Raw genomic sequence first — 18,078 nt, 5'->3', positions numbered from 1 at the left:
AGGCAAGAGTTCTCTATGGGGGAACGTGGCCCCTAAGAGCATGGCAACATCAATAGGGTGATCATTACCGCCTTTCATGGAGGGTAGGGCAGTCATTTTCTCCTCCTTTGTGTCCGAGTGCAAGGCGCACATTCCCCCACATAGAATTTTCTTCCTTAAATTAATTAACTAACATAGATTTGAAAGGTTGAGTAGCAGCTAAGGGCTGTTGCCTCTATTGTAATTATCTTACTTTTTACTATCAATACATTGCTAACCATTAGCAAAAAACTAACATAGATTTGAATTTTTTATGTTGTTGCCTTGCTTTGACTTGAGGCGCCAAATTGGCCACGTATTTGTGAATGCTTGAACCAGCTTCTAGGGCTTGACCTATTAGCAGCTCTAGTTTGTCTACTTTAACTTACCCAAAAAAAAAACTTTTATCTATTTTTTGGAAGAAGGTTCTCGATGCTGGCAGTGTAGGGAAACCACCAATCATAGGAGGATAGATCCCTCATTCAATAGGGATAGGGCTATGGAGAGAGAGATATGCCGCCTGTACCTACAGTTTAGTGATACTTTTCCCTTATTAAATAAGAGAAAAATAATCTTATCAAAAAAATAAGAGAAAAATAAATTTGTTTAGTCACATGGTCCCTGTACGCTGCACCTAGACACAAGCATGCAAAACTATCATTTCTCCCCAATCAAATCAAAATTCAATCCATGTTGATGTCTTTGCGCGCTCTCATTGGTCCTCTGGCCACTTGACCAGGCAAGAATCTCTTAACTTATTTTTAAATAGGAAAAAAGAATGCTATCTGGTCACATGCAACCTGTGCCCAGACCTAATCTGCTTGAAATGACTGTCGCATCTTCCTACAAAATGAAAAATCCCTCTAGTTGATGCCCCTGCATGTCCTCTCATTGGCCCCCATGCTGGTGCAAGGGCCACGTGACTAGACAAGGTTCTTCTTCCCTATAAAACCAATACTGACAATGTGAAGAGCTCACCAATGCGAGACTCTGGAGTTCTTTCAATAGAGGTGGAGAGAGAGAGAAAGTGACTGAGTATAGCACAGCCTACACCACCTGAATTAGAACTAATGAAAGGGATAATAACATTGTTCCCCCTTCAATAAATTTAAGAAAAAAAAATTGTCAGAATTAAAAAAGAAAAACTCATTCTAAATTCGAAGTCAATTTCCTAGTAGTTATTTGATGTCATAGCTAAGGATAACGGTCATGACGTGCGTAAGCCAATCCAATAAATTTTGGTCTTTACTCCCAAAAAACAAGGAAAAAAACTCATTCTTATTTCGTGGACTTAAGAACAAAATCTCCCTCTAATAATTAATAATGAAATTAGATAGAATTTATCAACTACGAAAGGCAAGATTTAGTTGTTGTCAGCACCCAAAAGGGAAAAAAATATGTTGAGTCGTTGCAAGGTTTTTTCTATTCTTTTCAAAAAAAATTAAAATTGTAATCCTTTCTCCAATTCATGCTTTGAAAAGGGAATATAATTGAATAAATCGCATCCCTTATTTGAATATTTCTTTCTTCTATTATTTAAGTCAATTTAGTGCAAATAGTATATGTTCTATTAACTAATAGCCTGAAAGCAGCTTAAAATAATTAATTTAGTTATGCACTAAACAAAGTCTGTTCCTTATAACATTGGAGAAAATTTTTGTACACGGTCGTGTAAACCGTGTATGTGAGAGGGTGAGAGTTTCAAGATAGTAATTAATGAGTGGGTATTTATGCATTTTCCAACTTTTTGTGAGAGACTCTCTCTTAACACGACCGTGTACGAAACCTTTCCCCTTATACATTTTTACAAGTTTAACTTATCAAATATTCATTATTAGAGGGTCAACCATGAAGGCTTTTATCCATTTCTTTTCTTTTCTTCAGCAATCACTATCACCTTCCCTCTTTTATCTCTTCAACCACCAATAGTTTCACAAATTGGAGACAATTGACGGATATAGGCATGCAATGAGTCGGCTCTTGATTAAATATTTGCAATTCTATATCTAAACTTGAATTTACATATGACTAATCCTGTTGTGGATAAAAACCAGTCTCAGCCTCTGGGCAACTAAAAGATAGTCCCACATCGGTGAGTGAAGTGAAGATTGTGGTCCTCACTCCCTCCTGAGGCCTTTTAAAACCGTGAGGGCGACATCAAGTTAGCTTTGACGGACAACTCGGAGTGAACATTATCATGAGACGTATTCTCTAACCTCATCATTTCGTTATCTGTGGGAACCCCTACTCAGGCAGGTAAAAACTAGCAACACACTCTTCCCTTCATTGGGGAACCTCTATTGTGGGTAAAAACTAGCCTCAAAGGCGACTAAAAGATAGTCCCACATCAGTGTGCGAAGAGAACATTGTAGTCCTCATCAGGATTGGAGTTCTCACTCCCTCACGAGGCCTTTTAAACCCATGAGAGCAATATCAAGCAAGCAAGCTTCGGTGGGCAGCTCAAAGCGGACAATATCATGAGAAGTATTCCATGACCTCATCATTGGTGTCGTATGTGGGAATCATGCACGGGTAGATAAAAACAAGCAACACGCTCTTCTCTTCATTGGGAGGTCTCTGTTGTGGGTAAAAACTAGCCTCAAGGGCAACTAAAAGATAGTCCCACATCGGTGAGTGAAGGGAAGACCATGGTCCTTATAAGGATTGGAGTCCTCACTCCCTCACGAGACGACATCAAGCTAACTTCGACGAATAGCTCAGAGCAGCAATATCATGAGACGTATTCCCTGACCTCATCAAAATCCAAATGTGAATGTATTTGTAACCTTACTTGACGCTATAGTCCCGGGATAAGAGAAAGAGCAACCCTCACAGGCGTTGATCGTAAAATTATGGTGAAAATTATCAACAATCATACGCATATAGATCATCAAATAGAATATGTAAGCTCTTCACTAATATCAAAATAAATTGTCATAATACATGAATCAGCCGGAAATAAACACTTTGTGAATTTCTTACGTAGTCTCCCTCCCTTGATAGGATTTATAAAAGTTACATGAATATCCCTTCCCATGTCCACAACAATAAATGGCCTTGCAAGCATATACATCACTGGTGCAAAATCACAAAAAAGAAATATTCATATATCGCCCCTCACCCAGTGAGGTCGCCACCTTCTAGTTTTGAAGGCTCTGAAAAATAAGATTCCACGTGGGGTGAGCAACTACCGCCCAATGAGTAGAAGATACTCTAAAATACTCTACCACCATACACATAAGTAACCAAGATTAAATTTATAAGTAGAACAATTACTTAGGAATTTAGAACATGATCAGGTTAAATACATATCAATTGTTATCATTCAATTATTCTCAAAGTAGCATATCTATCATTCATCCAAGCAAATCAACACTATCACCACACTCATGGTGGGATGGCCACACAATGTTATCAAATCTCAATCTTCTCGTTTCTACCTCGATTCCACTTCACCTCTACCTCTTGCCATCGTTCACGTGGCTTTCATGTTAAATCTCCACTCCTCCCTCCACTGAGTGAGATCAACCCGTACCCTCCACTCCTTCTCCCCCATTAAGTAGGGATGTAACTGGATAATCGAAATCCGAATCCGTATCCGTATCTATATTCGTTTAGAGATATCCGGAAAATAATCCAAATACTCAATTTAAATCCGTCTGGAAAAAAAATCCGAATACTTAATAGTAAAAAATTAAGTAAATAATGATTTTGATGGTTTTTGAAGATTAAACAAGTTCTAGAATATGATGAAAAGAGAATCATGATCTAAGAGATATGGATTGAGAGTGACTTGTATCAGCTCGGGGGAGGAAGGTCCGGGTTACACAAGGCAGAGATGTAAACAGATGGTCGAAAATCTGAATCCGATCCGCATTCGAATCTGTTTAAAAGTATCCGTATTCGGCCAGGGAATATCCGACTCCGATCACATCCAATCCGAATCCGATCCATTTACATCCCTACCATTAAGTGAGGTACGCCATAATCACACATTCTCATTTTCACATGTCTATTTCCATACGATCACTCCTCTTTCTCACGCTAGGTGAGGTTTCGCTCTCACAATATCAAAATTCACAAATTCATCACGATTTACCACAATTTATATTTCATAGTCAATCATTCATGAGTAATCATTTCATCACTATTTAACAAGTCACACTAACCACACATACAATTGCTAATACATTACATATTTATTTCATACCACTTCATGCACACCAACAATATCATCCTTAATTCATGCATTTATAAAATATAGTGCACCCATCGCTCATCCACATATAATAATACACACAACTGGAAGAAATCTCAAAGTATATCCCCCTCACAGAATTATTGATTCCAAGTCGGATTACTCCCGCTTGAAATCCCAAAGGTTTCTGACTTCATGTCACCTGTAGCCAAACATTCCACAAAACATGTGTCATTATTCCTGGAGGGACCTTGGTTCCCATCCCATTGGTTGTAGTCAAGAAAAACAGACAAAACAAGCCAAACAGGTGATCAAATCTTCGCCGCTACATAATTTCTTGGGGCCACCCGCCTTAGGTTCACTAGGGCCCAGAAGCTCCCAGTTCGTGCATGATACGAGTCCCGGGGGATTTAGTCGGCCTAAAGTCGGATACCCCTCCTGTCTCCAAAAAAAAAAAAAAACAAGCCAAACAGGGTTAACCGGACTCGCCGGTTGACAATCTGGATTCTTACCGGTCTCGCTGGATACCGATCCAAATGATTCTGCTTCAAAATTGGAAACATACTTTATTCACAGAGTCAACCGGGGAGCTATCCAAACTCGTCGATTAGTTTTCTAGACTCACTGGATGGTCGGGATAAGCATCTCGAGAGGGCTTCTCAACCCAGAATTTTTGGGGATTTCCAACGATTCCCATCCCAAATCCCAAATCATAAAAAATGTAAATACAAGCCACCAAGATTCACATTCCAAGTGTACTAGAACATAAATCATGGAAGAGAAATAGCTCAAACAAGGATTTCGGTGATTACACCTTAGTTTCCACAATTTACCAAACCCTAACTTGAAAATCCTTTAACCCACTTCGAATCTCTTCGATCTAATTAGGCCGCAATAAGGTGGAATGCATGCTATATCTTTCCACAAACACAGCTAACTAAGCTCTAGATCTCTAGTTTTAGAACCAAAAGGGTTTTTGTACATATTTACCTCTAGATTCTCCCCAACTCAAGTGTGCTTGACACAAAGTGGTTCAAGGTGTTCTTGGATGTTAGTAGAACGTTTCCCCTCAATAATCTAAGCTTGGAACTCATGTTTCCCCAATGAATCGGTCCTTGAAACTCCCTCTTCTTCTCCTTCTCTCTTTCTCTCCTAATGACTCATAAATGAGTCTAACCTAACTTATTCAACACTTTCAATGACTTAGTCATTGAGTTACTATTTGAACCACAACCATGGTTCAACCATGATCTATTGCCAAAAACCAACTCAAATCCCTATGCCCTTTACTCAACCCACACCAGTCCATTTCAAGTGAACCGGATTTATGATTCAACCTTATCTCAAGGAAATCTCTCTAAAACATATTAATATTTTCTGTTTTATCGTGGAATTCCCACCACACAAATATGGGTAAATTATGAAACTACCCTCACCATGCAATTCATCACAAGCATATTTTAAAATTATCGATGGAGTTATATAATCATACGTATAGTATAATAACCACTTTTACGTATAACAATGAAAGATAATGAGCATTATAGTTTACCTTTGACACTCATGGCCCCTCAAATCCTATACGACTGTCTGAAAGCAGAATTTTTTTCTGCTCCTCAGACTCTTACAAAGCATTAAACACATGATCAAATTTTGGAGTGTTACAATATATGTATAATCATGCTTAATTTTGAATATTTTTCAATTCACTCAAGATTTAAATCAAAGACCATCTTCCAAACACTCTAATTTTGGCATAAATTTCAAAATGCATTCAATCTTAAAACCTGAAACCTTTTATCAAATGGAAAACAAATCCCAAAAAGAGGAAAGTAAATAAAAACTTTTAACATCAATTTGTTCCTATGCAAAGTACAGTTCACATCCTTGAGATAAGGAAGTCACAACTCACATCATTGAGATAATGAAGTCTTAGTTTTAGTATTGGTGAATGAAAAAACCATAGTTGGATAACCAGGTTTCGACTTGAACGAGTCATCTGAGTCAAGTCAAAATTTTGGAAAATCTTGTCAAGATAGTAGACTCGATCAGGATAAAAAATGACAAGAATCGATCATAAATCATCAATCATCCGAGTCAAATAAGATGCGGTCCTTTCACCCGAGTCACAATAAACTCAGTGAATCTGATCATTTTGAAAAATTCCAATTTTATGGAACATGTCGAGTTCAATCAACAAGTTAGCAAACTTTTGAAGAAGGGGCTGATTCAGGAGAGTATGTCACCCTTGTTCGGTTCCGGCCCTCCTAACCTAGCCTAGGTTAGCGTGGATCATTTCGGATGTGTGTGGACAGTTATGCCATCAACAAGATTAGCATAAAGTCTCGCTTTCCCGGCATGCTCGACATCTTGACAAACTGATTCTTGACTACTTGAGTAACTGAGTCGAGTAAGGCAATAAATGTAGTTTACCAAAAAAAAATCAATAAATGTTATTTACCAAACTTTTGAAGAAGGGGATGATTCAAGAGAGTTTGTCACCTTGTTCAGTTCTGACCCTCCTAACCTAGCCTAGGTTGGAGTGGATCATTTTGAATGTGTGTGGACAGTTGTGCCATCAACAAGATTAGCATAAAGTCTTGCTTTCCCGGCATGCTCGACATCTTGACAAATTGATTCTTGACTACTTGAGTAACTGAGTCGAGTAAGGCAATAAATATAGTTTACCAAAAAAAATTTCAATAAATGTTATTTACCAAACTTTTGAAGAAGGGGCTGATTCAAGAGAGTTTGTAACCTTGTTCGGTTCTGGCCCTCCTAACCTAGCCTAAGTTGGAGTGGATCATTTCAGATGTGTGTGGACAGTTGTGCCATCAACGAGATTAAAGTCTCGCTTTCCCGGCATGCTCGACATCTTGACAAACTAATTCTTGACTACTTGAGTAACTTAGTCAAGTAAGGCAATAAATGTACTTTACCAAAAAAAATTCAATAAATGTTATTTACCAAAGAAGGGGCTGATTCAAGAGAGTTTGTCACTTTGTTCGGTTCTGGCCCTCCTAACCTAGCCTAGGTTGGAGTGGATCATTTTAGATGTGTGTGGACAGTTGTGCCATCAACGAGATTAGCATAAAGTCTCGCTTTCCTGGCATGCTCGACATCTTGACAAACTTATTCTTGACTACTTGAGTAACTTAGTCGAGTAAGGCAATAAATATAGTTTACCAAAAAAATTTCAATAAATGTTATTTACCAAACTTTTGAAGAATGGGCTGATTCAAGAGAGTATGTCACCTTGTTCAGCTCCAGCCCTCCTAACCTAGCCTAGGTTAGAGTGGATCATTTCGGATGTGTGTGGATAGTTGTGCCATCAACAAGATTAGCATAAAGTCCCACTTTCCCGGCATGGTCGACATCTTGACAAACTGATTCTTGACTACTTGAGTAATTGAATCGAGTAAGGCAATAAATGTAGTTTACCAAAAAAAAATTCAATAAATGTTATTTACCAAAAATAAATCAAAAAATGTAATTTACCGTGAAAAAAATCACTGAGTCCCTTCTTATATGTGACATTTCGACTTCGCTAAGGGCAAACGAAACCCTAAGTCCTTTGCAACTTTCTAGCAGCAAAGCTTCACTTCGCTTCTTTCCGGCTTCTTTCTGGTTGCATGCAAATCTGCAACTCCTGGTGGTGACCACAGGTTTAGCTCTCTCTTTCTCTCTATCTCTCATAGAATAAGTGCTTCCTAAAGTAGAGCAAGCGGAGATAGAGAGATGTCTAAAAACCTTCTCTCTCTCTCTCTCATAGAATAAGCGCATCCTAAAGTAGAGCAAGCGGAGATTGAGAGATGTCTAAAAACCTTCTCTCTCTCTCTCTCTCTCATAAAATAAGCGCATCCTAAAATAGAGCAAGTGGAGAGACAGAGAGAGGAGGTGAATGTTCATGTACGTGAACGACTCACAGCCGTTCAAATGGAACATTCCCACTATTTGGATTCCCTGCTCTCAAAGAGAGATGTCTAAAAACCTTCTCTCTCTCATAGAATAAGCGCATCCTAAAGTAGAACAAGCAGAGACAGAGAGATGTGTAAAAACCTTCTTTCTCCCTTTCTTAATCAATTTTCCCCCTTCTTTTCCTACTAAATTTTTTTTATAGGGTTTTCTCTTTCATCTGACTCACTCTTGTTTCCTTCACATTCTATGTCCCTATACCTTCTTTCTCTTCATTGTGTTTCCACTTTGAACCCACCATAAGGGATAGCAAAGGAGAGCCCTTGGTTTCCAACAAATCACCCCTCTGTTCAGCTATTGTTGTTTCTCAAGTCTCACCTTCCCTTTTTTCCTTTCCATATTTCTTCTTATTATCGCTTTATATCTGGTGTTTCTATTTAAGTTGAAGAGATGAGCAAATAAGAGTTTATGAAGATCCATGCAAAGTTCCATTTATTCTGGTTTCATTTTTTTCTTATGGGGTTTTGCTGGTTCTATCTCTGAAAGCTTTTCCATTTTCTCTTGTTGTTGGTTATTGCAGACTTGCATTCTCGAAGTGAACATTTGTTGTGATAGTTGTAAGCAGAAGGTGACGAAACTGTTACAGAAAGTTCATAGCATTTTCCGATTCTAAGGTATTTTGTCTTTCTTATAAACACTTTTTTTTTTTTTAAATGTACATTATTATTTCTCTTAAGATTTTTCTGATTTTTTTTCATATTTTTCTATATTATCTTTTTTTATATTAATTAATTAAATTTTTATTTTATTTTATTTAAAAAATAAAAATAAAATAATAACATGATTCGTCCTGACCACTGTTAGCAAAAAAGTGTTTTAAATGTGTTTCCGTTTTTTACCGTTTTAAACACGTTTTTACGGAAAAAAACGGCAACCAGCAAGCATTCCCCTTTTAAACCAGTTTAAAACACGTTCCCCTTTTTTTTGGCGTTTTTTAAGATCTTTGACTTAAGTGACCATATTTCTCTCTCCCTAAGCCGACCCCTTGTAGGGGAATGTTCATTGGGATGCTGCTTCGACTTTTTTCTTTCCTATTTTCCATTCTTCTTCCTTTTACTTTTTTTTAACTTCCTTCTACGTTCTTTTACTTTTCTTATCTCTTCTACTATCTTAGCCTCTATAAGATCCATGTAGCCGACATCATTTAGTTGGGATAAGGTTATGGTTGTTGTTGTATCTCTCTCCCTAACTCTGATCGGTCTAATTCTTTCACCAACGTAAAGATGACTCGAAAGGTTGCATTTTTCATGATATCACCTCCGACTCAAGGTCAATGCATGGATACCAAAATTAGAAGCATGTATTTCAAAAAAATATTCCTCAATTTATATGAGAATAGTACCGTTTATTTTTATTCCACTTTTTGGAAATATAAACGTTTCAAACCCGTACTGTCCGTTTTCCATTTTTTATCGCTCTTTTTTTTTTACCGTTTTATTTGACAGTCCAATTGTAATTTTTTACAATTTAAAACCCGTATCGTAAGACTCCATTTTTTTGTTGTTCCCGTTTTTGCTAACTATGGTCCTGACCATGTTTGGCTAGGCCGAGTCACTAGACTTTAAGTCAAGTTAAAAAACCTGATTTTCCAACTATAGAAGATACATCTTTTCCATTTCTAAAATTAAACTTTCTCATTTTTTTTCGGAAATAAAATTAAACTTTCTTGTTGAACAATAGAACCTTAATGGTCTCCTTTTCTTGAAAAAATAAAAATCCCACAAAATAAACCAAAAACAATAAGGGGTTTATAAGGGACAAAAAAGAAAACCCATAATTCTTATTTTGTATTTATATGAATAATGATTGGATTATACGTGATTATAACTGCTAAAAATCAACATATATGATGAAGACACACTTTATAAAACTCAATTTTATCTGCAAATTAAAGATTATATATTAATTGAGGTTAATTAATTTTTTTGTATATTGAAATCCAATAAGGTACCAAAAATCGGCTGACCAAAGAGTATTATTATAGACTTTTAAGGACCAATCAGAACCAACCAAAACCATAGGATCTACTAGTTGACAAGCCTGTTGGGAAATTAGGAAACCATTTTCCCTCACATTTTTTTATTTGAGGGAGGGATGATTAAAAAACCATTTTCCCTCTTAAGCCTTAAAACGTACTATTATAATACATATATTAAAAAAATAATAATAAAAAAAAAATAAAAAAAAGGAAGAGAGGGTGGGGGGCACAAGACTCCCACCACTACGGGGTCTAGAAAAGATCATAATATTGTATGCAGCCTTACCCCAGATCTTTATACCCTGCGATTCTCTACCTGATACAGTTCCTACAATTCCTCTCCTATGGGGTAAAAATGACAATTTTACCCCTTGCCCAAACACACTCTCCTGTTGGGGTCCACCCCTCTCTTGTTAGAGGCACTAAGGAACTGTATTAGGCAGGGAATCGCATGAGATAATTTTCCGCCTTACCCCCGCTTTGCGTTTGCGGACAGAATGATTGCAGACTAGAACCCACAACCAATAGGTATACTATACATATTTATATTTATAGATAGATAAACCATACTTTGTTGTTTTAGGTACCATAGCCTTGCTATTAGATGTTAATACGGATTCAGATCTTGTACTGCACGCCTGTCCTGCCTTGCTGCACAAACACAAGGCGACGCTCATTCACCACCTTACCCCTGCCTGAACGCCTCGTCTGAATAGGGGTAAGGCGGTCATTGCACGTGACCCTGTGCAGGCAAGACAGGGCAGCGAGCTGTAGAAGATCTGAAGATCTGTGTTGATGTTAGTACTACTAACTAATTTAAAAAAAAAAATTTACATTAAAGCGTATAAATAAGTGGCCTAGGACTGCGGCTCCTGTTGTTTTCTGTTCCATTTTTTTTTCCCATTTTCCAAGTATTCTCCATAAGCCTTTCGCTACTCCTCCCTCCCTCCTCAGTACTTCCACAACTTCTTCTTCTGCTTTAATTTCCTCCCTTCCATGAACACGTTCAAGTTCCAAGCCATGGAACCAAGACCCTCAAATCCTTCCTCCTTGTAACACCAGAAGAACCAGAAGAACAAGAAGGTCTGCTTGCTCTTCTAACAAAATCAAAATATATATACATGGATTTTCTTTTCCCTTTTAATATCTCTCTCTCTCTCTCTCCATCTCTCTTGTTTTTTTTTTTTCTTTCTTTATAACTAACTTGTATATTATCTTGGTATTCTTGTATGTATAGGTGAAGAAGATCGAAGTTATTCATGATGTGTCCTTTCAAAGCTTCACAAACAGTCTTAACTGGAGAAACAAATGCAGAAGCGAATAAGATTGAAGAACAAGAACAAAATAATAACAGGAGCGGATTTTTTTCAAGTTTGTCATTTAAAAAGGTAACCCAAACACTCCCTTCTACCTTTCATACTTTCTGTCTATTTTTGTTTTTTTCTTTTGAATCAGAAACACACAACTTTGCTCTTTAAAGCTTTTCCCCTTTTTTTTTTTCTTTTTTTTTTTTTTTCTTTTTCCTCCTCTCTAACTTTCTCTTTCCAATTGGAAATGGAGAGTTCTAGCTTACAGCTAATGTTTCCTTTTGGGAGGTGATGGGTAATAGTAAATAGTAATCCCTCTCTCTCTCTCTTTCCCGGCGAAAGCTACATCGGAAAGTATGTGAAAGCAACGGGTCTATAGGAATCCCAGTAACCCACCCTTCAAATTGGAAGTAAAGGGCAGGAAAGGAAATCAAATTTTAAAAGAAAATGAAAGTTTTTGCAACTCTTACTATAAATGATAAGGGAGGTGGATCGCTGCTGCCAGGCAGCGTGGCCCTACACCACCATGGGGCTACGCTGCTTCGTGCAGACACAAGAACGCACGAAATTAACATCCCATCCCCTGTGAAATAAAAAGTCTCATCAATGTTGATGCCCTTGTGTGTGTTCTCATTGACCCTTACACTGGTGCATAGCTATGCAACCACGATGCCCTTTTAAAAATTTTCATCTTGGTTTTTGAAATAATTTTCACTTTCCTTTCCTTCTCTTTAGGTAAAAAGAGAATCTCCTCACCAACCCTGTTTTTGGTTGTGAGGTAGGGAAGGGCCATTTCAAACCTTTGTCTAAGTAGGGATAGAGTAATTATGACATTCCATCCGTGGGTGAAGAGTACACCTAATGGTAAAAGGAAAACTTTCACCTTCTTTAGTTTGAAGAAAATTAAGTTTATAGATTAATAAGGATGAGGGGTCCACTTCTGTATTTAGAACTCTGATACCATCCCCTTCCATAGCACATAAATGGTGAGTGGTACAATAAATATAAATATAAACTAGTACATGCTCAATAAACTAGTAAAATTATCAAATAAAGGTAACCCATTTGGTTGCATAACATCTATCTCGCTCTATAGCGTATGATATTATCTTTTATGTCTATCTCTCTCTTTTCATAATAGGGGTAGATATGTCATTTCATAGGAATTAAGGAAAGTGTTAATATACGCTACGAGACCTTGTCCTTAGGGCATTGGCTGTTTTTTTTCTTAAAAAAAAAAAACATTGCTTGAAATATTAAGTCATGGGTACCATCTTATAATTCCAAAGCATTTCTTGCAATGGCACTCCTTAATATGACCCTACAAGGTTGCTTGCCTTTCTACATTTTTGGATTTTCTTTACAGCCTAAATTGTTGAGAAACTCTTTACTTCTTCCAGATTCTTTGTGCTCTATCTTCTGCACTTTTACCTAAGGACACTTATCACCTTCATTTTATATATTCCTCTTCTTTACACATATTGATGAAAAAAGTGTTTTTTCTTCTTTTTGACTTTCTTTTAAGTAGGGGGTGGGGGGAATTATACACAAGAATTTTAGAAATTTTCATCTTAAAAAAAAAGTGATATATGTGAAATATGGTAGGTTGTGTGGGACCCAAATTTTACTAATAAGTAGACCTAGTTTACATAATTTTGAGTACAAAGAAACTATATCAATTATCAAAATAAAATAAAAAATAATTTAAATTTTTTAAACAATTTTTTGGAGTGTTGGAAACAAGGGAAGATGTCTAATGCATGGTTGGGCCAAAGGGTCCCAAATTTGAATCATGTAATCAACACCAGATATTTGACCCACTTGATATTCCATGAAGCAATTAAGGTGTTAGAAGAGTTGCCTAGGTCTGATTGTACGGTTGTACCAATGATAGGCTAAAGGTGGACAACTCATGTTCAAGTTTCTAAAGGTGTTCTAAGTGGAACCCAAAACAAATAAATATGTTTTTGGATGAAAGGTAATATATATAATAGGTCTAATGATTTAAATTCTTTTGTCTCTTATTATTAATTATTAGAAACATGAATTAATATAAGGCAGAAGTTTTGATATACGATCGTGCATGTACACGGCCTGTATGAAGTACCATCAGATGAGCATAAATGCCCATCTAAAATGACCATAAAGGTCCCTCACCCCCTATTGACTGCATTGATGCACGGAATCTACCGTGTACCAATACCTTCCCCTTAATATAAATATGGAGTCCTGATCCCTTTAAATGGAAAAAAAAAAAAAAAAAAAAAAAGGGCCAAAGGGGATGAAGAGAGGGAGTGAAAATTCATCTAAATACATGCTTGAACAAAACCTATAGAAAGACAGGTTGTTTGTCTCTCAACCCCTTGAAAGATTATGAAAATATTAATTTTGACTTCTTCAAGTAACAAATATAATAAAGAAAAAAATTCATTCATTGACTTCTTATCATGACCCAAATATATATCTTATTAGTTTTCAAATATTGGGTATCGTGTCCAAATTATCATCTATCAATTTCAGTCCAAATTAGTATAAAATGAAAACCTACTCATGGCAAAGAAAACAAAACAAAACAAAAAAGAAGAAACAATCATACAACCACGATGTAAGGATATACATGGTTTGGCAAGGTGCTTATGCTCTCTCTCTAAAGAATTCCCTATAACTTAATAACATACATTTCTACCACACAAAAAAAAAAACCTAATAACACACATCTCTATCAATTTATAGGGAAAACAAAGACAAAGAAACATAATACACAACATCAACCCTTAATAGCTACTTCTTCCACAAGGAGAATTGAAGACTTAAAAGTGATTGATATTTCACTTTTGATAGTTTTGGATAATTTCGTTATTACAGTTGAAAATACAAGGATAAAAGTCTTAACGTGTTAGATCATGTGGAGAGATGGAACCTAAAGCGTTTTTTTTTTTTTTTGGTTGGAGATGGAACCCAAAACTTGACACGTAACTAGTTCAGTAGGGGACCTTCTCTAAAATGTCATCCACGTTACTTAAAAATGACAGCCCACATTGAGAGGCCTCGTTACAAATTGTCGACGAAGTCTCTACCCATTTTATATTTCTCCAACGAAAATACTTTTTCAAGAGACCAACTTTGGTTCAATATTGTCTATAAAAAACTCTAATATTTGTTTACTAATAAATAAAGAACATTATTGTATACTATTGCATATTGTATCACAATAAGTCTTCATATATTTATAGCAATAAATATTATCAAAGAGTCCTTTAAGAGTTCTCCATTTATAAGATAATTGGAAAAGTCACACCATGGCACTAGAATTCTTTCTGAACAACAATATATTTACAATATCCCACCTCTCTTTGAACCAAAAGTACTCATAGCATAAATAATTTAAGAACTTGAATTGTTTTTAAAAATAATGAAGTAGAACTTAGTGTACACACACTCTCTTTATAAAAAAAAAGATGTATATATTGTACAAGGAATTATCAAAGAAAATTATTAGATGATAAAAATTATGAGCATGTATCTAGCTACACATCAATTAAGAATCCTTCAAACTATTTCAGTCTGTTTGCTATAGTATTTGTTGGCTCCTGAGCTTTGTCTACTTTTTTATTTTTCCATCGCTATCTAATCATGTGTTAATTTTCTATTCAACCCCAAGTTGCTATGTATATTAGAATAATATTTTAAAAATCATTTGAAGTAAAATAATATTTCAGATTCAAGGGAAACAAATGTTGTGGCCGATTCCCTTGCCAGGAGAGCTCTATCTCTTATGGATAGGATAGTTTGGCCCAATTCTGATCCCTGTGTTTTTGTTGATTCAATCTTAGATCCCAGGAATGCAATTCGTGTTCTTCAATAGTATTTCTGTTTACCAAAAAAAAAGAAAATCATTTGAAATAGCCCTAACTTTCTTTCTTTTCTCTTTTCTTTTTGAGAGAGAGAGAGAGAGAAAAAAAATTAAAGCAGCAGGGTGGATTCTTAGCTAAGTTGCAACAGTTGACTGTTGACCTAGTGATTTAAAGCTTGGGAGGATAAATAAAATAATGGATTAAGACTTTGCCTCTTGGAGTGAGACCATTACATGAAAATTATTAAAACTTAAATTAGTGAGAGGGATTTATTATTCAAAATTAGCTTCAAATACGATTTTAACATGTTAATGTTGAATTCTTGGTAGATTTATATAAAGTTTGTCAATAAAAAAACAAATATCCAAGAGTTGACTCATTGAAATCATCCTGATTTTAATCTTTGGTCAAAAATCTTGGGGATTAACATTAAACAGTATAATGTTATGAAAGGATTCATCATAGAACCTTACTAATGTTAATAACGATAATGATAATGAGGGTGGACCTTGGTGCAACAGTAAGGTTGTTCCATTGTGACAATGTGATCAAGGGTTCGAGTCTTAGGAAACAGTCTCTCCGCGAAATGGGGGTAAGACTATAATGATAATGATAATAGAAACAATAATAACAATAATGATAATAATAAAATAAAAAGAATGGTACCAATTATCAAAATAATAAGAATACTAATGAGAGAATGTGAAATAGATTGAAATCAATTGAAACAGAAATTGCAAAATAGCTCCCCATCTATTTCAAAATTTCCAATTTCAATTTTTTTAATATTGGGTTCAAAATCATACCAAACAGCCTGAAAAACTGAAATAGTTCTTTGAAATTGAAATAGAAATCCAACCAAAGAGAGCAGTTATGTAGGAAATCCTTCCCAAACCCCGGCCCCCTAATATTAATAGTTGAATAAAGGCTTGGCCCGTAATTGGAGCTTGGACCTAGTCCTAATCCAAGCCATGGTCCAAATCTATATAAAGCCTGGCCCATTTGTTGGAACCCAAGAGAAAGTCTTGGCCCATATTTGGAGCTTGGACCTATCTCTAGTCTCTACCTTGGCCCATGATTTGGCCAGAACAGAAACTCTCTCTGTCTCTCTCTCTCTCTCTCTCTCTCTCTCTCTCTCTCTCTGTTATTTGTTTGTTTTTTATGTTGAGAAGTACTAATCCTAATTTTTGTGACTCTTTGCAGGTCTTTGAGGAACTAATATGTCTGGCGAAGATCACATGTCCAGTACTATTGACAAGCCTTCTTTTGTACTCAAGATCCATCATCTCCATGCTTTTTTTAGGTCATCTAGGAAACGTTCAGTTGGCCGGGGGTTCACTGTCCATTGGATTCGCAAACATCACTGGCTACTCCGTGATCAAAGGACTAGGGATGGGGATGGAACCCATCTGTTGCCAAGCATTTGGAGCAAAGAGGTGGTCTGTTCTCAGCCAAACCTTCCAAAAGACTCTATGTCTCCTCTTGTTTGTCACCATTCCTATTTCATTTCTTTGGCTAAATGTGGAACACATCCTGCTTTGGGTGGGTCAAGACCCGACTGTTACATCGATGGCTAAGGTTTACCTCATTTACTCCCTCCCTGACTTGTTCGCGCAAGCTCTCCTCCAACCTTTGAAGATCTTCATAAGGACCCAAGGATTAGCCATGCCCCTAACCTGGGCTGCAATATTCGCATCGGTTCTTCACTTTCCCATCAATTATTTTCTTGTGATTAAATTGAATTTGGGGGTGAAGGGTGTTGCCCTGGCCTCAGCTCTTCACTCCTGGAACTTGAATCTTGGATTATTGGTGTATCTGCTTCTTTCTCAACAAGCATTAAAGCCTTGGAGTGGAGCATCAGTGAGTTCATGGTTTCAGGGTTGGTGGCGTTTACTGGTTCTAATGTTGCCTAGTGCATTGTCGGTATGCCTAGAATGGTGGTGGTACGAGCTCATGCAGCTTCTGTGTGGGGTATTAATCAATCCACAGGCCAGTATTGCAGCAATGGGAATACTTATCCAGACCACAGGTTTAATCTATGTATTTCCTCATTCATTAAGTATGGGTCTGTCAACTCGTGTGGGCCATGAGTTGGGGGCTAACCGGCCTGCGAGAGCTCGATTGGCAGCGATAGTTGGGCTTTCTGTAGCAGCAGCATGTGGGCTCTTAGCTGTGGCCTTTACAACTGCTGTGAGGAATGTGTGGGGAAAGATGTTCACAGGAGAGGAACAGATTCTTGCTTTGACATCCGTTGCACTTCCTATTTTAGGACTTTGTGAGCTTGGCAATGCTCCCCAGACAGCTGCCTGTGGAGTCTTGATAGGGTCTGCACGGCCTAAGGTTGGAGCAAATATAAATTTTGGTTCCTTTTACCTCATCGGGTTGCCCGTAGCAGTTCTCCTCAGTGTAGTTCTTAAGAAAGGATTTGTGGGGCTGTGGCTTGGGCTTGGGGTAGCAGAAGTTTCATGCTTGGCTATGATGTTGATTACTTTGGTCAGAACTGATTGGGAGGACCAAGCAAATAGAGCACAGGAGCTGACTAGGGTTAGAGAGGAACGTTCAGATGATTTGGAAGCCAGTTTGCTTCACTGATATCTGAAAATACCATTGAGTTTCAACTAATCTCCTTCTCATCATGATATAAGATGGTCTTACTGTTCAAAGTGCAGCAATATAATGTTTTTAGTGTTAACTCAAATACATAAATGTATTCTAAGCAAGCAAAATTAGCAATCGTTAATCTTCTCA

The 18,078-nt window shown here is 36.8% G+C and overlaps 1 protein-coding gene across 1 annotated transcript; it reads left to right on the top strand.

Moving 5' to 3' along the window:
* Positions 1–16,462: 16,462 nt before the first annotated feature.
* LOC122671486 (protein DETOXIFICATION 53-like) lies at positions 16,463–18,036 on the top strand. Its single transcript, XM_043868729.1, has one exon. The coding sequence runs from the start codon at positions 16,492–16,494 to the stop codon at positions 17,920–17,922; it is 1,431 nt and encodes a 476-aa protein (XP_043724664.1). The 5' UTR covers positions 16,463–16,491; the 3' UTR covers positions 17,923–18,036.
* Positions 18,037–18,078: the final 42 nt, after the last annotated feature.

Source organism: Telopea speciosissima, chromosome 8, assembly GCF_018873765.1.
Source record: "Telopea speciosissima isolate NSW1024214 ecotype Mountain lineage chromosome 8, Tspe_v1, whole genome shotgun sequence".
NCBI classification, from domain to species: domain Eukaryota; kingdom Viridiplantae; phylum Streptophyta; class Magnoliopsida; order Proteales; family Proteaceae; genus Telopea; species Telopea speciosissima.
Note: the sequence above shows the minus strand (reverse complement) of the source record. Positions and strands in the feature narration are given on the sequence as shown.